Source organism: Lepus europaeus, chromosome 11 (assembly GCF_033115175.1).
Source record: "Lepus europaeus isolate LE1 chromosome 11, mLepTim1.pri, whole genome shotgun sequence".
Classification (NCBI taxonomy): Eukaryota; Metazoa; Chordata; class Mammalia; order Lagomorpha; family Leporidae; genus Lepus; species Lepus europaeus.
This window is the reverse complement of record NC_084837.1, coordinates 43,579,309-43,602,640: the sequence shown is the minus strand read 5'-3', so window position 1 is coordinate 43,602,640 and position 23,332 is coordinate 43,579,309. Positions and strand designations below refer to the sequence as shown.

Here is a 23,332-nt window from a genome sequence, read left to right as displayed (position 1 = left end):
ATTATGTGCCTGTGATTAGACTGAGGTATCATACATGGTCAGGTGTGGGATTTTCCACTTGTGGTGTCACATCAGAACTCAAAAATTTAGAATTCTGGAGCACTTCAGATTTCAATTTTTTTGAGTAGGGATGCTTAACTTGTTTATATAAAATCAGTATTTCTGCCGTTTAGATTTCACAGAGAACCTAACTATGTCTTCCAAATTCCTGCTAAGCTAGTTATATGAAAATGGTTATGTCTATGAGTCTCACTAATAAAAACACCGGATATGAGAGCAGGCATTTAACCTGGTAGTTGAAAAGCCTATGTTCATGGCCGGCGCCGCGGCTCAATAGGCTAATCATCTGCCTTGCGGTGCCGGCATGCCGGGTTCTAGTCCCGGTCGGGGCGCCGGATTCTGTCCCAGTTGCCCCTCTCCCAGGCCAGGGAGTGCAGTGGAGGATGGCCCAAGTGCTTGGGCCCTGCACCCCATGGGAGAAGCACCTGGCTCCTGCCTTCGGATCAGCGTGATGTGCCGGCCGCAGCACGCCAGCCGCAGCGGCCATTGGAGGGTGAACCAACGGCAAAAAGGAAGACCTCTCTCTCTCTCACTGTCCACTCTGCCTGTCAGAAAAAAAAAAAAAAAAAAGCCTATGTTCATTACTGGAGTGCCTAGTTTTTGAGTCCCAGCTCTAGCTTCTGACTCCAGGTTCCTGCCAATGCAGACCCTGGGAGGCAGAAGCCATGGCTTCACAAACCGGGTTCCTGCCTCTCTCATGGGAAACCTATATTTTGTTCTCGGCTCCTGGCTCTGGCCTAGCTCTGGACATTGCAAGGATTTGGGCAGTGAAGCAGTTGAAAAGAGTTTTTTCTGTCTCTCTCCCTCTCTAGTAAGTAAATTCAACAAGGAAGGTTTGGCAGAGCAGTTAATATGCTGCTTGGGATGTTCACATCCCCTATCACAGTATCTGGATTTGAGTCCTGGTTCCACTTCCAATTCCAGCTTCCTGCTAATGTGCATCCTGGGAAACTGGGGTGATGGCACAAGAAAGTGGTTCCCTGACCTGGCTACTGCAAGCATCCGGGGAGCGAAGAAGCACATGTGAGACCTCTTCCTGTCTGTCTCTGTCTCTGTGCCTTTCAAACAAATAAAAACAATAAATTAACCTTTTAAAAAAATACTAACCATCCAGAAAGCCAGAAACCTGAGAATCATCCTTCATTCCCCTCCCTTTCTTCACATTACATATCTAACCTATCAGTTAAATCCCTCCAATGAAGTCCTCTAAAACACACCCTAAATCTGTCTACTTCTCTCCACAGCCTCCTTCATAAATCTAACCTAAGTCAACTTCAAAGTTTTGTTTAGACCACGGAAATGAACCCTTAGACATCCACAGTTTATGTCTAGCACTGGTGTTGAGAAGGATGTCCAGAGGGAAGAGGGAATCATTCTGCTCCAGGGTATCAGAGTGTGAGCTAGGTCAAGACAGCCCATGTGCAGAGGAATGTTCCACTGATGGGCAACTGAAACATACATTTGGCGGTATACAGTACAGTTATTAAGTACATGTATTAAGGAAAATGGAAGCCAGGTTTCTCACTACAGGAAAGGGGAGTTACAAAAACAGAACGAAAACTAGCATGAATTCTGTGCTGTTAGATTGGAACTGGAGGTACTAGTATATACTTCTGGTTTTCAATATCTAGAAACAGAAACAACAAATATAAAGAAACTCCAAAAACGGACATAGGTTCTACTTTTTGACAGTATGAAAGCAGTATGTATTCAGTATAAACCGTACTTTGTATTTTAATCTTATCTCAGGCTAGTGATACATGTTATTGTACAATACTCTCTTGCTATAGTGAGGAGTAGTGACAAGCTCCAGCTCCCAGTCAGCCACATGATCACAATACTCTACAATATATCATGTTGCTAAGCTATGATATTTGGTAAGTCAGGTGTATTAAATGCATTTTCAACTAATGACAGATTCAACTTACAAACAGTTTATAAGGGCACAGAACCCCATCATAATTTGAGGAGCATCTGTATTTAGTAACTCATAAAAATTAATTTCAATTTTGGGGCCAGTCAATATAGAGAAAACTAGTTTATTTCATCCAATGACTACAACCAAAAACCTTATACAGAACACAAAAAAGCAACTACCCAAGGACTCTGAAAAGCAAACAATAGCAGATAGATTGGAAATGAAGTGAAAGCTTAAGTAACAACTCATGACTTCAAATGAGTTTCAAACTTTTTTTCTTTCACTTTTCTTTCCCAGCTTTGACCACTGGATAGACAAAGTACTAAAACTATGCAGCAGGAGCACATAACAGAAACAGAGGGGACCAAGAAAAGGAGTCTCATGAGCCAGTGGCAATGCAGAGAAATCCCTGGGTATTATGCCTCTTGGCCTGACTCTAGGGCTGGCCCCAAGCATGAGTCTCAGATTAAACTCTGACTTGAAACATACCCAGTGGCAATGGCACACACCTCAGATCCCAAAGGAAAGGAGAAAAGCTGCTGCTATGAATCAAAGATCATGAGATGTATCCTGATTCTTGTCTCTCCATTTTCTTACCATTTTCAGGCTAAGGGCAGAGACCCAAGAAATTGTATGACAGCACAAGGGAAGTGGTGGAACGGATGGCAGGGTGAAGTATGGCTAAAGCCACCTAAGCAGTCCAGCTTTCTTTCTTTCTTTTTTTTTTTTTTTAAGATTTTTTATTTATTTGACAGGTAGAGTTACAGACAGTGAGAGGGAGAGACAGAGAGAAAGGTCTTCCTTACGTTGGTTCACCCCCCAAATGGCCACCACGGCCGGAGCTTACGCCGATCCAAAGCCAGGAGCCAGGTGCTTCTTCCTGGCCTCCCATGCAGGTGCAGGCGCCCAAGCACCTGGGCCATCCTCCACCGCCTTCCCAGGCCACAGCAGAGAGCTGGACTGGAAGAGGAGCAACTGGGACTAGAACCTGGCACCCATATGGGATTCCGGCACCGAAGGTGGAAAATTAGCCAAGTGAGCCACGGCGTTGGCCCCGCAGTCCAGCTTTCTAACAAGAAGACTGGTTAAAAAAAAGACTCCCAGGAGCTAAAGCACATGGGCAGTGAGGTGCTAGAGAGGAAAGAACAAGAAAAGGAATCTGACACAAGTCTCAAATTTACTTCCAACTGCACATAAAGCTCCCAGCTTTAGCCCCAACCCAGTCTAAGTTGTTACCATCATTTGGAGAGTGAACTAGCTAATGGGAACACTTTCTCTAGAAAAAAAAAAAAAAGACAAAAATGATAATTTTTACAAGGCACTGCCATGAATGGAGCTTCCATGACTGGAAAATCCTCTAGATGAGTGAGTGAATGATTGAATAGTGAGGGAATGTGAAGACCTAGGACATTACTGTCTACTACTGTAGACTTTATACACATTGTACACTTAGGCTACACTAAATTTATTGAGGTATTTTTGTTCTATTAATAAATTAACTTTAGATTTACTTTATAAACTTTTTAATGTTGATTTTTTGATAGTAGTTACATTTAGTTTAAAACACAAATACACTGATTAACTCTACAAAAATATTTTTATATCCTTATTCAATACGTTTTTAGCTAGTAAAAATTCTTTTAACTTTTACAACTTTTTTTGTTAAAGTACTAACACAGACATTAGCTGAGGCCTACAAAGGGTTAGGATCATCAACATCACTTTTTTTAAAAAAAACAAAAGACATACTTATTTATTTGAAAGCCAGAGTTACAGACAGAGGGAGAGGTAGAGAAGACACAGAGAGAAAGATTTTTTTTCTCCAACATTTTATTTATTTGTTTAAGAGGTAGAGTTATAGACACAGAGAGGGAGAGACAGAGAGAAGGTCTTCCATTTGCTGGTTCACTCCCCTAAGTGGCTGCAACAGCCGGAGGTGGGCTGATCTGAAGCCAGAAGCTTTTCCCAGGTCTCAACCACTTGGGCCACCTTCCACTGCCTTCTCAGGCCATAGCAAAGAGCCGGATCAGAGGAGGAGCAGCAGACGGAGGCTTAGCCCACTATGTCATAGCGTCAGTCCCAGAGAGAGTGACAGACTTTCATCTGCTGGTTAACTCCTCAAAACGGCTGCAATGACGGGAGCTGGGCCAATCAGAAGCCAGGAGCCAGAAGCTTCTTCCAGGTCTCCTACAAGGGTGCAGGGCCCCAAGAACTTGAGCCATCTTCCATTGCCTTCCCAGGCACATAACAGGAAGCTGTACTGGAAGAGGAGCAGCCAGGACTCAAACTGTTGCCCACATGGGATGCTGGAGCCAAAGGAGGAGGCTTGCTATGCCATCGTTTATTAAATGTGGTCCATTGTTTATCAAAATGTTTTTAGTAGTCATGACTATACACAGATTCAAGAAGTTCAGCAAACCCCCAAGAAGACAAATTGGATAACAATCATGCATGTGTACATAACAATCAAATTGCAAAAAAAAAAAAAAGTCTTGAAAGAACTGAGGTGGGGAAAAACATACCTATTAAAAAAAAAAAGATTCGGGGCCTGAGCTGCGGCTCACTTGGCTAATCCTTCACCTTCAGTGCCAGCACCCCAGGTTCAGTCCTGGTTGGGGCACCGGATTCTGTCCTGGTTGCTCCTCTTCCAGTCTAGCTCTCTGCTGTAGCCCAGGAAGGCAGTGGAGGATGGTCCAAATGCTTGGGCCCTGCAACACCCGCATTAGAGACCAGGAAGAAGCACCTGGCTCCTGGCTTCGGATCTGCACAGCGCACCAGTCATAATGGCCATTGGGGGATGAACCAACGGAAAAGGAAGACCTTTCGCTCTGTCTCTCTCTCACTGTCTAACTCTGCCTGTCAAAAAAAAAAAAAAAAAAAGATTCGGGGCCGGCGCCCTGGCACAGTAGGTTAATCCTCTGCCTGCGGCACCAGCATCCCATATGGGCGCCAATTCTACTCCCAGTTGCTCCTCTTCCAGTCCAGCTCTCTGCTGTGGCCCGGGAGGGCAGTGGAGGATGGCCCAAGTGCTTGGGCCCCTGCACCCACATGGGAGACCAGGAGCAAGCTCCTGGGTCCTGGCTTCGGATCAGCACAGCTCTGGCCATTGCTGCCATTTGGGGGATGAACCAACAGAAGGAAGACCTCTCTCTCTCTCTCTCACTGTCTGTAACTCTACCTGTCAAATAAAAAAATAAAATTTTAAAAAGAAAAAAAAATATTCACATGAACAGATTTTTTTGTTGTTGCTGAATCAGAAACCAAAAAGCCAGGAATCAGAAACCAAAAAGCCACTGCAGCAAAGCAGGTTAAGCTGTAGCTTGTCATGCTAGCATCCCATATCAGGGCACTGGTTAGAGTCCCCTCTGCTCTGCTGCCTATCCAGCTCGCTGCTAATGTTCCTAGAAAAGCATAAGATGGCCCAAGTACTTGGGTCCCTGCCACCCACTTGAGACACCTGGATAGAATTCTTGGCTCCTGGGGCTGGTGCTGTGGCATAGCGGGTAAAGCCACTGCTCGCAGTGCCTGCATCCCATATGGGCACTGGTTCGAGTCCCAGCTGCTCCACTTCCGATCCAGCTCTCTGTTATGGCCTGGGAAAGCAATAGAAGATGGCCCAAGTCCTTGGACCCCTGCACCCGTGTGGGAGATCTGGAAGAAGCTCCTGGCTCCTGGCTTCAGATTGGCACAGCTCTGGCTGCTGTGGCCATCTGGGGAATGAACCAGCATATGGAAGATCTCTCTCCCTCTCTGTCTCTCTTTCGCTCTGTGTAACTCTTTCAAATAAATAAATAATCTTTAAAAAAAAAAGAATTCTTGGCTCCTGGCCATTACAGTCATTTGGGGAATGAACCAGCAGAGCCATCTCTTGTGTTGTCATTCCCTCTCTGTCAGTGTGTATTTCAAAGAAATAAAATGTAAACACACACACATAGCCCGGAAGATAGTAAACTTTGTCTTTAAAATGAATAAATTCACCCCAGAATTCTGTGTCTAGCAAAAATATCTTTACACCATGAAGGTAAAATAAAGACATTCTCAAATAAAGAGAATTTATCACTAGCAGAACTTCCCAAAAAGTAATAGTAAACAAAGTTCTTAAAGATGAAAGAAAATGATACTATACAGCTACTGAGAACTTCAGAAATGAATGGAAATCAACAGAATCTTACCTGGATAAACATAAGACTATTTTCCCCCTATTAAATTCACTGTTGAAAGCAAAAATTATAATAGCAAATCCTAAGGTTTTCAATTAATGTAGTTTTAATACATGTGATAACTATAGTATAAGGGTGGAAGAGTATAAAGGGACTTATAAATGTATATGGCTTCTTCATTTAACTTGTAACTGGAATATTAACTAGTCAATAGATTATTATGAAACAGTAACCCCAAATGGAAAAGATTGAAAAGATAAGTAATCAAAAACAAGTAATAAACTGGGAGATATACATCTATACATGTCAGAAATTACATTAAATGTAAAGCATCCCAACTCAAGTAAAAAAACAGATTGTCAAGTGGATTAAAAACACATACACGGCCGGCGCCACGGCTCAATAGGCTAATCCTCCGCCTTGCGGCGAAGGCACACCGGGTTCTAGTCCCAGTCGGGGCGCCGGATTCTGTCCCGGTTGCCCCTCTTCCAGGCCAGCTCTCTGCTATGGCCCGGGAGTGCAGTGGAGGATGGCCCAAGTGCTTGGGCCCTGCACCCACATGGGAGACCAGGAGAAGCACCTGGCTCCTGGCTTCAGATCAACGCAGTGCGCCGGCCGCGGCAGCCATTAGAGGGTGAACCAATGGCAAAGGAAGACCTTTTTCTCTGTCTCTCTCTCTCACTGTCCACTCTGCCTGTCAGAAAAAAAAACAAAAACAAAAAAAAACACATACACAACAGGCTGTTCCTCTTCTGATCCAGCTCTGCTATGGCCTGAGGAAACAGTAGAAGGTGCTCCAAGTGTTTGGGCCCCTACATCTGTGTGGGAGACCCAAAAGAAGCTTCTGGCTCCTCGCTATTGCGGCCATTTGGGGACTGAACCAGTGGATGGAAGAACTTTTTTCTGTCTCTCCCTCTCTGTAACTCTACCTCTCAAATAAAGACATAAATCTTAGAATACACACACACACACACACAAACACAAAACCCAACAACATGTAGTCTACAAGGCATCTATATATAGTAATACAGATTGGTTAAAAACTAAAAGGATAGAAAAAGATATGGCACATAAACACTATTTAAAGAAAAGTTGGAATAGCTATGCTTAACATTAGACAAAATAGTCTTTATTGAAAAGAATAAAGAGGGACATTACATTAAGATATAAGCGTAAATTCACCAGACTGAATCCTAAACACAACAGGGCTTCAAAACACATAAAGCAAAAACTCAAAGAACAGAGAGAGGAACTGCACAATTAAGACTTCACTCCTCTCTCACTAACCCATAAAACAAACACAAAGGCAATAATGACATGAACTTTAACATTATCAAATTTGACCTAATCTGACACTTGCAGAAAATCCTATCCAGCAATAGAACACACATTCTTCTCAAATACATACGGACTACTGACCAAAAATAAAATAAATCATATCCTGGGCCATAAAACCAACCTCAAAAATCAATGGGTGGGCATTTGGCTTCTCAGTTATGAGACCAGTTGGGATTCCCACGTCCCATTTCACAATGCCTAGGTTTGAGTACTGACCACGCTCCCAATTCCAGGTTTCTGCTAAAGTGTACCCTGAGAGGTGTCAGGTAAATGGGTCCCTGTCATCCACACAAAAGAGGCAAATCGTATTGTCACTCCCAGCTTAAGCAAAACAATAGACATCCACTTTATTCTCTATCAAAGTTGTTTTGACTAGTCCAGATATTCTCTATTTCTATATGAATTTGAAATCAGTTTTTCAATTTCTACACCTTATCATATTTACATAAAAATCTGTATGCTGATATTTCTACAGCTTCGATCATAATCACAAAAACTGGAAAAAGATTACCCTTCAACAAATGAATGCCTTAAATTACAGCATATCCAAAAATGGAATATTACTTTGCAGTTAAAAGGAAGAACTACTGATACATTCAACAGATGAATTTCAAAAGCAACATGCAAAGTGAAAAAAAAAAAATCAGACTAAAAGAGCCACATACCATGTGTATAATTCCATTTACATGACATCATGGAAAAACCAAAAGCTATACGAATAGAGAACAAACCACTAGTTGACAATCATTAGAAGTGGGAAGGGGGGGATGGTGCTGTGGCACACAGCAGGTAAACCACCATCTGCAGTGCCAGCATCCCATATGGGTAATGTTTTGAGTCCCGGCTCTTCCACTTCAAATCCAGCTCCCTTCTAATGTGCCTGGGAAAGCAGAGGAAAATGGCCCAAGTGCTTGGACCCTTGTACCCCCATGGGAGACTGGAAGAAACTCCTGGCTTCGGATAGACCCAGCTCCAGCTGTTGCAGCCATTTGAGGAGTGAACCAGTGGATGGAAGATTCCTTCTCTCTCTGCCTTTCAAATAAACCAATCAAGGAATAAAGGAATGAAGGAAAGGAAGGAAGGAATGAACAAATGAACGAAGGAATGAAGGAAAGAGAAAGGAAGGAAGGAAGGAAGGAAGGAAGGAAGGAAGGAAATGGGAGAAGGGTCAAAGAAATTTCATTGTAAGTAATTTAAACAACTTTAAGAAAAAAAAAAAAACAACATTATGTACAGAATAATCACAACCCTGGTGCCAGTGCTGTGGTGTAGCAGATTAATCTGCTGCCCGCAGTACCAGCATCCCATTTGGGCACCAGTTCGAGTTCAGGCTGCTCCACTTCTGATCCAGCTCACTACTAATGCACCTGAAAAAGCAGTAAACAATGGCCCAAGTATATGGGCCCCTGCACTCACGTGGGAGACCCAGAGGAAGCTCCTGGTTCCTGGCTTCAGTCTGGCCCAGCCCTGGTCATAGCAGCCATTTGGAGAGTGAACCAGCAGATGGAAGACTTCTCTATGACTCTACCTCTCCCTCTCTGTAACTCTGCCTTTCAAATAAATAAATATCAAAAAGGAATAATCACAACCCTCCCTAGATAATGCAAAAATTATATATCTATGACAGAAAATTTCATATACAAATACAGTCACTCAAAGTTTACTCAAAATAGACTCAAGGTTAGTCATGTGGCTTACAAAGAACTGTCAGACTAGTTAACCACAAAAATAAGATTAACAATCTTCAGGGGCCGGTGCTGTGGCACAGTGGGTTAAAGCTCTAGCCTACAGCACCTGTATCCCATATGAGCACCGGTTCAAGTCCCGGCTGCTCCTCTTCCAATCCAGCTCTCTGCTGTGGCCTGGGAAAGCAGTGGAAGATGGCTCAAGTGCTTGGGCCCCTGAACCTACATGGGAAACCAGGAGGAAGCTCCTGGCTTCTGATCAGCTCAGCTCTGGCTGTTGTGGTCATTTAGAGAGTGAACCAGTGGAATGGAAGACTCCTCTCTCTCTCTGGTTTTACCATTCTCTGTAACTCTTTCAAATAAATAAAAAATAATTCTTTTAAAAAAAGAAGAATCTTCAGATAGCTCCAAATTTAGAAAGTGGTTTCCAAACGCTACCCACAATGACATCAGAATCCTTTTCTGATGGAAGTAAAGATAAGCAACATAAAACAAGAACAAAGGGACAGGCATTGTGGCACAGCCAGTTAAGGCATTGTGCCTACAGCCCATATCAGAATGCAAATACTTAGGTTCCTACGATGTCTGTGGGAGATCCAGGTGGAGTTCTTGGCTCTTGTCTTTGGGATGGTCTAGCCCTGGCTATTGCAAGCATTTGGGGAATGAACCAGCAGATGGAAGGTATGTCTGTCACTACACCTTTCAAATAAATAAATAAATCTTTAAAAAGACATATCAACCAACAAAAGAAAGAAAGAAAACAAATAGGAACCGGAGTGGGCATCTATAGTGGTTAAGACATCACTTGAGATGCCGGCATCACACACTGAAGTATGAGTTGGAGTTCCAGCTACTTTGCTTCCGATCAAGTTTCCTAATAACGTGCATAAGATGGCAGAGGAAGATGGCCCATGTTAATCACTTAGCTGAAAAACATGAATCAATCTTGTTTCTTGAAGATAGTATCATTTGATTCATTTCATTTTTATTCCATTTTTGCCTCTGCTCCCAGCCTTGACCTTTTTTGTATTACTGAGCTAAAAATAACTCTTGATATACCAGCTGAAAATTACTGCCTTTCTTTTCATGAAAAGAAGTACAATTTTAATATGTAAACTTGCTTTTCTCCAATTAAAATACACACATAAACTTGACTGCAATTCATTCAACATGTATCTATTCACTGCCTTTTTCTGCCCACTACTGTGTTGAGTATTGCAGGTAGGATACAAAGATGGGTGAGACAGTGCTGGACGCTAAGATCTAATGACACAGTCACCAGATATGCATAGTATAATCACAAAATGCTGTAAAACACAAAGTGGTCTATACACAGAAGTATGTCACGAGTTAAAAATCTAGCTTCATTAATTTTCATTATATATTTCCTGCTGAGATTAGAACACTATTTTGTGGTTTACATTTTTTTTTTTAGGTGGCCAACACTTTAGTAATCAACAAAAGTTCTCTGAAGTTCATCACTAATGAATCTCCTAGAGTCCCAAGTCAAGAACCATGATGGAGAACTTTCTAATTCTAGCACTTCTCTCTACTATCCCCTGAACAGAAGGACATACACGGTTGCCATCAGTGTACATAAACTGAACAATTAGCTGTTCTGTTGGCTCTGGCTCCTGACTCCATCTTCCTGCCGCTGCAGACCCAGGGAGGCAGGAGTGACGGCCCATGTGATTTGCTTTCTGCCATCCACATGGAAACCTGTATTAGGTTCCTGGCAGCCAACACTGCAGTCATTTGAGGAAGGAATCAATGGATGAGAGCTCACTTGCTTTCTACTTTTCAAATACATAAATAAAAACTATTAACAAAAAGTTGATGGAAAAAGGAATTAAATAATTTTGGTGCGAAAAACCTTTTGAAATCCATCTACTTTGTTCATAATACACATCTTCCATGACTTTGTTGAAGACCCAGCACACATACTGATGTTATTATTGTTTCTGCTACTGAAAAAAATGTTATTAACATTCTTCCTCCTGATACTCCCAACCAGTTTCACAACTCCAGAAATATATTCTACAGTACTGTAGACATAAAGGGAAAACAGGCCAATATAAAGAACTTCTCCAATTCACTCAGTATTACTTTGCTTTTCAGTGGGAAAGATGAAGGCTCCAAATATAGTAACGTGGTAGTCTTATGTATGTGTGAGAATGCAGGAAGGTTTTTTAAGACATTTAAATTTGACTCATTAAGAACCCAAAGATTTGGCCGGCGCCGTGGCTTAACAGGCTAATCCTCCGCCTAGCGGCGCCGGCACACCAGGTTCTAGTTCCGGTTGGGGCGCTGCATTCTATCCTGGTTGCCCCTCTTCCAGGCCAGCTCTCTGCTATGGCCCGGGAGTGCAGTGGAGGATGGCCCAAGTGCTTGGGCCCTGCACCCGCATGGGAGACCAGGAGAAGCACCTGGCTCCTGGCTTCGGATCAGCAAGATGCGCCGGCCGCAGCGGCCACTGGAGGGTGAACCAACGGCAAAAAGGAAGACCTTTCTCTCTGTCTCTCTCTCTCACTATCCACTCTGTCAAAAAAAAAGATTTTATAAAAGGGAGTGGTACAATCAAATCACCATTTTAAGACTGTAACTCTAGTTATAGTTAACTTAGAGAAAGGAATAGTTGTTATTAAACTACTTGCACTATATGAGAACATTCACTTCCCCATATAAATCCATTTTTTTAAAAAGATTTATTTGAAAAAGAGAGCTCTTCCATCCCACTGATTTATTCCCCAAATGCCCACAATAGGCAGGGCTGGATCAGGGAACCAGAAACTCCCTCCTGGACTCCCACATGGGTGGCAGGAATCCAGGTTTTAGAGTCATCACCACTTTCTCCTAGACACATTAGCAGGTAGCCAGATAGGAAATGTGGAGTAGAGAAGACTCAGACCAGGCACTGTGATTTGGGATGACAGTGTTCCAAGTGGTGGCTTAACCCACTGCATTACAACATCCATATCTATTACCTTGTTTTCAATCTCCAACTTCAGGGATAAAATACAAGCCATCAAACAAATCCTTTCAACTTTCTACTATCAGACCTAAAACACCAAACCTAACCTCTCCACCTTCCCTTTGTTAAAACCAAGGGAATACACCTTTTTCTACCTAAAATCAGCCTCTCCATCAGTGGATCAACAGCTTTACTAATGAATATGGGGTTTTCTGTACAAAGCCTTTTGTATTATCTGGGAGCACACTAGGAGTACAAAATTTGGGCCAGTGTTGTGGCATAGCAGGTTAAGCCACCGCTTGTGATGCAACACCCTGTATCAGGGTACCAGTCAAGTCCTGGGTACTGGGGCCACACTGTGGCTTAACGGGTAAAGCAGCCACCTGCAGTGCCGGCATCCTATAAGGGCTCTGGTTCGAGTCCTGGCTGCTCCAATTCTGATCCACTCTCTGCTATGTCATAGGAAAGCAGTAGAAGATGGCCATATCCTTGGGTCCCTGCACCCACATGGAAGACCTAAAGAAGCTTCTTTCTTCGATTGGCCCAGCTCTGGCCATTACAGCCATTTGGGAAGTGAACTAGCAGATAGAAGACCTCTCTTCTCTCTCTGTCTCTCTAATAAATCAATCAATCTTTAAAAAAACAAAAAAAGTCCTGGATACTCTACTTCTAATCCATCTCCCTACTAATGCACCTGGAAGGCAGTGGACCATGGCCCAATAGTTGAGCTCCTGTCACCCACATGGGAGACCCAGATGGAGTTCTTGGCTCCTAGCTTTGGTGTAGCCCAGCCTTGGTTATTGCTGGTATTTGTGGAGTGGACTGGCAGACAGAAGCATGCATGTACTCTCTTTCTCTTTCTCTTTGTCACTCCACCTTTCAAATAAATAAACAAATTTTTTAAAAAATTCAGGCTCCACACCAGACCGACTGAATCAGAATATGTACCTTAATAATACTACTGGGCAAATGATTCTCATGAAGTACATTAAATTTAAGAAGCACTGCTTTAAACAAGTCAGATCTCTCCCAGTTTTTTTCAGAGTACTTACACTACGGATTATTCAATTGCTCTCCTATCTCTTCTGCTTTTAAAAGAAAAATACAAAACAAATAACCTATACTCCTTTCCCAATACAAAGTGTGAATAAAGTTTCCCAGGCATCTTGTCTCTTTCTTTTTATCCCACACACTCCTCAATCCATTCAAATCTGACCCTCACCACCACTCTATCAGACTCTCATCATCAAGATAAACAACCTTGGGGCTGGTGTGCTGTGGTGCAGCGGGTTAACTGTTTGAGAGATGAACTAACCACTTTTTTCTTGCAACATCACAGTACTTGAAAGAACATCAAACAAACTGATTATTTAGGCTTAGATATTTGGTAAGCATTTTCTCATAATTAACGAAAGGACTGTTTTTGGCCTAGTGGTTGAGATACCACGTGGGCACACATCCTGCATCAGAATGCATGACTTCATGGCCCATCTCCACTCCCAATTCCAGCTGCATGCTAATGTGCACTCTGGGAGACAGCAGGTGATGGCTCAAGTTACTGGGTCTCTGCCATCCATGTGGGAGACCTGGACTGATTTCCTGGACACTAGTTTCCACCTGGCCTAGCCCAATGCACAAGTTTAATTATACTGCATTACTACCAATGAATTACTGCAATGGGAGGGATTTGGGAAGGGGGGTGAACAAGCAGACAGGAGCTGTCTCTCTGCTTCTCAAATACATTAAATATTTCTTTTTTTAAAAAAAGCACATTATATCAGTCATAGTCATAGCTTCAAGAAAATTAATGAAGTATGACTTTCACTTTAAGGAAAAAAACTATTGGTTTTGAATTATAACATTCAAGTTTCCAAGCAAAACTTACAAATTTTGGAAAACTTGTATTTGTCACCACATTCTTGACAGCATCCCAAACTTCAGACTTTTCTTATGATATCAATGTCATATTATCAAATGTGAGTTTCTGATACTGTACAATGACATATGTCAACGTTTAGAATATCTGTTTAACAGTGGACCAATCATTTCCACATAACCAAAGTATGATTTTAAAAAATTGAAACATGCAAAAAACATCCAAAGTACAAGACAGATCAACAGATGTTAATGTAACAGAATACAAAAAGTTCACTGATAACAAATAGCAAAATCTGTATTATAACTAACATTTAAACTATCTCATTGCATTTTGGTACAAAAATAATTATGTTTAAATGTTATTATAATATTCCTCCCTTTTCTAACTACATCTGTTAAAGATTCCCACATATTTCAATCAAAACAGCATAATGCAACAGACTAAATGCAGAAGCAGATATGAGAATCCAGTTATCTTCCATTAAAGCAAACTAGAAAGAGAGTTGCAAAAATGTCAAGTAATGTCACTCTTCTCCTAAATATTTTATTTGGAAAAGGCTATTTTTCACAAAATGTATTTAAATTAAATATAAGAAGCTTATTCTTTTAAAATAATTAATGAATACATTTTTAAAATGTCCTCATTACAACTGGAATATGATAAACAGCAACTGACATAGTCAACATAATTAAAACTTCTGTAGGGTCCATGATAATTTTTAAGAACATGAAGAAGTTCTGCCACCAAAGAGTTTTTTTTTTAAGATTTATTTTATTTATTTGAAAGACAGTTACAAAGAGAGGTAGAGATACACAGAGAGAGGTCTTCTGTTTTTTGGTTCACTCCTTAAATGGCCACAATGGCCAGAGCTGAGCCAATCTGAAGCCAGAAACCAAGAGCTTCTTCTGGGTCCCCAACACGGGTGCAGGGACCCAAGGATTTGGGCCATCCTCCACTGCTTTCCCAGGCACATTAGCAGAGCTGGACAGAAGTGAAGTGGCCATGAATTGAACCGGCGCCCATATGGGATGCCAGTGCTGCAGGCTGGGGCTTCAACCCACTGCGCCACAGCGCGGGCCTCAGCCACCAAAAGAGTTTTAAGACTCACTGCACTAAACCTCCATCATATACCATGATTATAAATAACCATCACAAATCCTTGACTCTGCAATTTTTTCTCTAACCTAGGCCTCGCCTCCATTTTCCATATTCATTTATACAACTGCTTATTCAACACCTCCATGAAGATATCTCAAGGGTATCTCAGACTAAACATTTCCAAATCCAAACTCATGACCTCAGACGCTCAAAACATGGTCCTCTTCTTCCAATGTTCTCACTGAACTGCCCCATCAATGACCTGAGTCACCTACAACACCTCCTGCTTTCTCACTTTCCCATACCTAATCATTCAAGTCTACTCAAGTCCATTTCTCTTCCAAAACCCAAATCTCTCTTAGATCTATTTCTTTCTACTTTTAACACAACCACACAACACCCCTCCCCCAGATTATAGCCTCCAAATAAGTCTACAAGTGATATTCTTTTGATCTCCAGGCTGCTACCATTTATTCTCCTTTGAGCAGATAAAGTCATGTCTTCAAAAGACAAATTTAGGGAGGCTAGTGTTGTGGCATGGTGGGTAAAGCTACCACCTGGAATGCCATCATTTCATACTGGTGCTGGTTTGAGTCTCAGCTGCTCCTCTCTAATCTAGATTCCCGCTAATGCATCTGGGAAAGCGGTGGAACACGGCCCAAATTCTTGGGCCACTTCTAACCACATGGGAGATCCGGAAGAAACTCTTGGCTTGGACCAGCCTTGCTCCAACCATTGTGGCTATTTGGGGAGTGAGTAAACCAGTGGATTGAAGAGCTGTCTCCTACTGTCTCCCTGGCTCTCTCTAAACTTTGTTTTTCAAATAAATAATCTTAAAAAAAAAAGAATTTATTCCCACAATTCACTCATTTACAGTACTTTTTAAATTAATATCCACACATGTGGGTATCCCAGTTTAATCAAAACACTTTTCACATACATTCTCTCCTTTAAACCACAAGAAGTCCCTTGAAATAAGATTACTGCCATTTTACCTAAGAAAGTAAGCCTGTGAAAGGCTAAAACCAACACAAAGCAGACCAAGAATACAAACCCAGACCTCTGATGCCATAGGCTATTCTACCTCACCATACTGATTCTCTGGTTAAAGGAACCAAGACAATTTCTCCGACAACAAGAAAATCTGGCTACTGAATGAAGCACGCAAACTAAAGATCAAAACCAAAATTTAATCAACTACCTATTCTGTAAATGATAACTATGCTACACAAAACAGAGTTAACCATCAATTTAAATTCTTCTTCCGGGACTGGCATTGTGGCAGTAGGTAAAGCTGCCAACAGCGACACCTACATCCCATAGAGGTGCCAGTTCAAGTCCTGGCTGCTCTACTTCCAATCCAGCTCCCTGATAATGCATCTGGGAAAACAGCACATGACAGCCCAAGTACTTGATTCCCTGCTACCCATGTGGGAGACCAGAATGAAGCTCCTGGCTTTGGTCTGGCCCAGCCCAGCTGTTGTGGTCATGTGGGGACTGAATCAGCAGATGGAAGATCTCTCTGTCTCTCCCACTCTAACTCTGCCTTTCAAATAAATAAATAAATCTTAGAAAAATACTCTTACACCTTTGTACTTTATTTTAATTTCATGTTTCTCCAAATTACATTATGCTAAATATGAGCAAAGCCTTGAAGGGAAAAAGGAAAAAAATTAGACAGCTATAAGGTTAGGATAGTACAATTCTTCATGAGGTTGATTTTATAGGAGTTAGTGTTGTGGGGCAACAGGTTAAGCTGTTACTTGTTATACCATGACCCATGTTTGAGTTGTTGGTTCAAGTCCCTGCTGCTCCACTTCTGGTTCAGCTTCTTAACACATCTGGGAAGGCATAGGAAGAAGGACCAAGTACTTGGGCCCCTGTCACGGTTGTGGGAGACCTGGATGGAGTTCCTGGGTCCTACTTTTGGCCTGGCCCAGCACCTGCCATTGCAGCCATTTAAGGAGTAAACCAGTAGATGGAAGAGTTCTTCTTTTCTGTCTGTCTCTATTTTTTTTGCTATTACTCTGCCATTCAAATAAATAAACCTTAAAAAACAAAAATACATGTCACTCTGGATGGTTGTATCCTGTATCAGAGTGCCTAGGTTCAAGTCTCAGCTCTGTTCCTCATGCCAGCTTCTCCGATGATAGGCACTCTAGAAGGCAACAGGTAACAAGTGATGGATCAAGCAGTTGGGTCCCTGCTGTCCACAAGGGAGCCTGGGATTGAGTCCCAGCTCCTGACTTATCCTGGCAACTGGCTGTTGCCAGCATTTGGAGAATAATCAGGGGACAGAAGATCTGTATCTCTGCCTTTGCAAAAAAAAAAATTTTTTTTTCTTTAAATTGTTTGTAATACAATAGCACTTTCCAAAAATGCCATTACAAATACCTCTTCTATATGCTACTGCTAAACAGATACAAAAGTATAGTTGTTTTGACTAGCAAACATCACTTTTTAAAATGCCAGAAGTAGGGGGCTGACACTGTGGCGTAGCAGTAAAGCTGCTGCCTACAGTGCTGGCATCCTATATGGGTGCCAGTTCTAGTCCTGGCTACTCCACTTCTGATCCAGCTCTCTGCTATGGCCTGGGAAAGCAGTAGAAGGTGGTCCAAGTCCTTGGGCCCCTGCACCTGTGTGGGAGACTGGGAAGAAGCTCCTCACTTCGGATCAGCTCAGCTCTGGCAGTTGCAGCCATTTGGGGAGTGACCAGTGGATGGAAGACTTCTCTCTCTGCCTCTGCCTCTCTCTAATTCTGCCTTTTGAATAAATAAATAAATTTTAAAATACCAGAAGTAATTCACAGGGTTATGAAGACCCTCTAAAAAAATATGACTACTCAAAACAAATACTCTTTTTTCCATACATTCTGCTCAAACCTGTGTCAACAGAAGGGCTAAAATATACTCAAAGAAAGCCAGTAACAAAAACTAACTGAAATAGGGGCCAACTCTGTGGTGCAGTGGGTTGGTCCTCTACCTGTGGCGCCGGCATCCCATATGGGCGCCAGTTCTAGTACTGGCTACCTCTCTTCTAATCCAGCTCTCTGCTGTGGCCTGGGAAAACAGTGGTGAATGGCCCAAGTGCTTGGGCCCCTCTACCTGCATGGGAGACCGGGAGGAGGCACCTGGCTCCTGGCTTCGGATTGGTACAGCTCTGGCTGTTGCGGCCATCTGGGGAGTGAACCAGTGGATGGAAGACCTCTCTCTCCGTCTCTCTCTCAAACTGTCTGTAACTCTGCCTCTCTAATAAATACATAAAATCTTAAAAAAAAAAAATAACTGAAATACATGGACTACTCACTGATTGTTATTTAGAAACTTTAGGATTTTTACCTTTGTTTTTATTTTTTGACAGAGTTAGACAGAGAGAGAGAGAGAGAGAGACAGAAAGAAAGAGGTCTTCCTTTGCCGTTGGTTCACCCCCCCCAAGTGGCCACTACGGCCGGCACACTGTGGCCGGCGTGCTGTGCTGATCCGAAGCCAGGAGCCAGGTGCTGCCTCCTGGTCTCCCATGCGGGTGCAGGGCCCAAGGACCTGGGCCATCCTCCACTGCACTCCCGGGCCACAGCAGAGAGCTGGACTGGAAGAGAAGCAACCAGGACAGAATCTGGCGCCCCAACTGGGTCTAGAACCTGGGGTGCTGGCGCCGCAGGCGGAGGATTAGCCTATTGAGCCGCGGCGCCGGCCGGATTTTTACCTTAAAAGTACTGTTTTAACAAGATTTACAATCAAAAGTTATTATACCGCCAAAAAGGAAGACAGTTAAAATATTCTGTCAATTTAGTAATGCAGCCTTTATTCCCACCGTAAAGATATTAAGATAATTATACCAAATTTTAGGTCAACATCACAAACATTCTCTTCTAATTACTTTAAAATGACATTAAAAGAAATGCAGAAACATTATAGAGTTTTCCTTTACTTATTACTGAATTCAAAACTGTAAATATAATAAAGCAGCAGTAAAAAACAAATGTGTTCAGCACTCAGAAGAATGGTTAATCCGAAAGGACAAGCATCACTTATATAAGAAGAAACTCAGCTGCAATGATCTATGTAGTAATGAAATCTTTTTCATTTTTGCACAAATTCTATGTTATAGCTTCTGAATAAATTATTTAAATTCACAGTACTAAAAATGTTTCTACTATTCTAAAAAGTATGCTACATGGTTAACATCCAATTTATCCCATCCCAAACCAAAATTTACAAACCAATGATTTGCTTTAACCAAAGTACAACGTATATGATTTAACACAGATGAAGAAATGGGCAGTTCAAAACATGTTCATTATCATTTCTCTTATTCTATAAGTCAATTTCATAGTACAGAACTAGCTTGCTTTAAAGAAGATAAGTATCTGCATTGTCTCCAGCTTACAACATATTTTGAAAATCAATCAGCCAAGCTATGGATTAGAATTAGTATTTCTACTAATTACCATTCATTTCACAAATACATATTTGTGTAAACAAAATTATCAGTACTACAGTTACCTTTTTCTATTCCTCAGAAAAGTGTAAACGCAAAACTTTAAAGAAGTGTTTTAAAATACACTTTAAAAATTCACCAGAGAAATTTCTACACAAATTGAAGTCAGCAATGTTTGAAAACAGATGTCAATACAGCAAAACCCAAAGGAAGATGATGAAGGAATGTACTTACGTTTCAAAACAACGATCCACGTTGTCGGACATCAGAAGCAACATGCATAGCTGTTCCAGGGCTATGAGCTGCATATCCCTTTCATCTCCCTGTCCCATCTGTAGCCATTCCAGCAACGTATCTGGATCCACGTCCGCCATGGTTTTTTAAAAGCCTCTGCTTAAATTTGAAAAGGGGAAAAAAAAGTCCTTTAAATTTCCAAGACTAATCAGCTTGAGTTTTAAAATGTTTTCACTTACTTCTGCGTAAATTAAATGTTCATGGTGCCCTCCTAGAAATTAAAAAAAATCGTGAAGCATGTCTTCTGGATCACGGTGTTCAATGTAGTTTTCCAACTTATTCCTTGGGTTTAACATTCAGATATCACACTAAATAAAAAGCAGTTTTGCACAAGACATAAGCTGATTATGTTGCTGCTTAACTGGAAACCAGCGCTGTCTTCGTCAAACACAACCACACAAGCTTCGGATCCCACGCCGCTATCACTAAATGGCTGTGCCAAAAGGCAAAAAACTACTACTAAAGTTTTTTTTTCCCCCTAGCAAACTTCTTCCCCTCTTCTATCTACACTCAAAACTGATCTTCAGATACGGGTCCTTTTCTGTATTTTCAAGGCATTTTGATCCTTTCCCCTTCCAAATTCAGTTTCTCCTGTAAAGTTACCTCTGATTCCACAAATCCTGCTTTTCAATTTACTTACTCCTATTTAACGAGGTCTAACTACAAACGATAATTAGATACGAGATGTATTTATGAATAAAGAATTGGTCAACGAATGTTGGCAGTCTTGGCAACTGTCCTTAAACTTTAAAAAGAAACGCTAGAAAGTATGTGCAATGGACTAACAGGTTACGGATCAGAATATAGGCCACTCTAGGGCTCTCTTTTCCCGTGGGGATGGGGCAGTTGGCTAAATATATATATAAGCAAAACCGAGAAGTTGCCCCTTCAGACCAGCCATCATAAAAGCTCCTCTTAAGCGCCCTGATCAGAGGAGCGCTGTGGAGCCCACCTAACCCAGCTGCAGGTGCAGAAACCAAGCGTGGGGTCGCGCTGGGCAGCCAACGGCGGCGACCAGCGGGACCGACCCAACAAGCGCTCTGCCTCCCCCGCACCAAACCCCATCAAGTTAGCCACCTGTTTAGGAGGGACCGAAGATCGGCAGAAGCAGCAGCAAAAGCCTCCGGGGCCGGAGAGGGGGCTGCCGAGCCAAGCAGGGCGGCCGGTCTCCTGAGAGCGGCGCCCGGAACTCGGAGGCCCGGAGGGACGTCCCTGGCCCCGGCCGGGCCGCGAACCCTTCCTTCTTCTCAAGGGCAAGAGGAGCCCGCCGTGGGCTCCAGCGCGGGCAAGCCAGGCCCCGCCGCCAGAACGGCCCAGGGAGGGAAACAAAGGGGCCAAGCAGAAAAGTCGGCAGCAGCCCGGCCGACCGCAGCCAGCGCTGGGGTCTCGCTCCCCGCCCGCCGCCGGGCGTCCCGGATCCCGGGCCCTAGGCCTGCCCTTCCGACGACCGGAGGCATCCCCGCCTCCCCATTCCCACAGGCTCTCACCCAGGCTTGTCGTCCCAAACCGCTTCGGTCCAGCTCCCAGCAGGCCGCGGGCAGAGCCAGGCCCAGCCGCGGCCCTCGAGTTCCCAGGAAGCCGCAGGCCGCGCAGGTCGAACCGGGCAGGCGGCACAGGAAAAGCCGAGTCTCGTCCCTCCCCTTCCTCCGCGGGGACCTGGTGACAGGGAAGCGAGAGGTTCCCCTGAGCGGCGGCAGCCAGCCAGCGCAGGTCCCGTCCCCGGCACGCGGCTCCTCAGGCCCTGCAGTTCAGAGGGAGGCCCGCGCGGTGCTGCCGCCGGCAGCGGGGGGAGGCCGCGTCCATCGTGATTCAGGAGGGGGGAGAGGGGAGGGTCGAGCGAGAGCCGGGCGGGGAGGCTGCCGAGGGCAGCCGAGCCCGGCGGAGGCGGAGCGAATGTGTTCTCCCGCCGGCCACCACCTGGGGCGCTGCGGAGATGGCCGACCCGCGGCGCGGGGGCGCCGACCCCGGGCGCCGGGCGCCGGGCGCGCCGCCGCCGCGGGGCCCGGGCGCTCTCGCCCCCCGCGGCCCGGGCAGGGCTCCCTCGGGCTGTAGTTTTCCTAGCGCACACCCTGGCTAGTTAGCGCCTTTCTCGCTCGGCCCGAGTCCGAGCGCGCCCCCGACGGCCCGCGCGCGCACTCGAGCACGCACGCTCCGCTCGTTTGGCTCCGTGGCGAACGCTCCGCGCGGCGCTGCGGAAGTCCCCTCCGTGCGGCGCCGGGCCCGAGCGGTCCCGGCCGAGCCTCCCCGCCCGCGGGACCCGCGCTCCCCCGTCAGCTGGCCTCCACGCCTCCGGCCGCCGCTCCCGGCGTGAGGAAAAGCGCCTCCCTCCGGTGCCGGGCGGCAAACAGCCCCGCGCCTCAGAAAGGAAGCGTTTCACAACCACCCTGGAAAGTAGGTACTGTGTTAGCGGCTTTGTTCAGAACCGAGGCTCCGAGGCAGCCTCGGTAAATTCAGGCCCGAGAGCGCCCCAGTAAGCAGCAGCACCGAGAGGGGGCTTTGGCTCCTTTGCCTGTGGCCACAGATACGCCCGTGGTCCGTGCTTTTTACTTCACGTGCGTTGAAAGTAAAATACACCTGCTTATAGGACGCACTCGGAGATATTTCAGATGTGCTGAATTGGAAATGTGAATATAGCTTTAAAAAAAAAATGTTAACTAAATCCTGGTTTGTGAGATAAATAAGCCCATGTCCCAGAGACTCCTCATAGTACATGGTGGTAGTGAAGACATGTTCCCTTAGGCAATTATGAAATTGCTATGTATTTCTAAGAACCAATATTTTGGAAATTACAGATTTGCCCTGCAGATAGCTGTCAGCGCATGTCCCAGTGTCGCAGGCAGTGGGCCCCCAGGTCTGCTATTAACAAGTCGAATCAAGAGAAGATGATGAAAGACGTGACTGCCTTGTCACAGGTACAACACTAGGAGAATAATGATTTAAAAACAGTGAGGGTAAGTTGCAGCTGCCAGGAAAATCTTCAAAGAGGAAGTGGCATTGCTTTCTGGACCTTGAATGGGTGAAGTGTAGACGCTGGGGAGTGGGAAGAATACAAGTGAAGCCTGGTTTTGTTCAAAGATAGAGTGAAGGGGAAAGAACCGGCGCTGAGCCACGGAAGAGGAATCAAGTGTGGAGAGCCTTGAAGGTGCGGATGCAGAAATTAGGCTGAGCCGAGTAACCAGTCCTGGACTAGAATCCTGGAAAAAGTGGAGAATTTATATGCTGAGAGTGTCCAGAATGGGCTACAAAGAGCAGCCTAGACAAGGGCATTGGCTGGGAGGTTGCTGCCCTGCCCTAACAGTGGGAAAGCCCAACAGGAAGGCCTGGACTTGGCCCTAGGAGTAAACAAGAGGGTCAGACAGTTGGTGCAGCAGTTAAAACCCTTCTTGGGACACCCGAATCCTCATAGCAAAGTCCTGACTGCACTTCTGATTCCAGCTTCCTGCTAGTGCACCCTGGGAGACAGCATGTGATGGCTCAAGTCCTTAGGTCCCT

At 44.2% G+C, this 23,332-nt stretch overlaps 1 protein-coding gene across 5 annotated transcripts in view; it reads right to left on the bottom strand.

Moving 5' to 3' along the window:
* The window catches only part of HECTD1 (HECT domain E3 ubiquitin protein ligase 1), a 100,504-nt gene extending 78,883 nt beyond the window's left edge, over positions 1–21,621 (bottom strand). For 4 of the 5 annotated variants that reach the window (XM_062205317.1, XM_062205321.1, XM_062205322.1 and 1 more), the window contains exons 1-2: positions 21,328–21,621; positions 19,781–19,939 (exon numbers count right to left, since the gene is read on the bottom strand). In XM_062205317.1, coding sequence (XP_062061301.1) covers positions 19,781–19,920 — 140 coding nt within the window. In that variant the 5' untranslated portion in view covers positions 19,921–19,939; positions 21,328–21,621. The remainder of the gene's footprint in view (positions 1–19,780; positions 19,940–21,327) is intronic. The other variant, XM_062205319.1, reaches the window with a different exon arrangement.
* Positions 21,622–23,332: the final 1,711 nt, after the last annotated feature.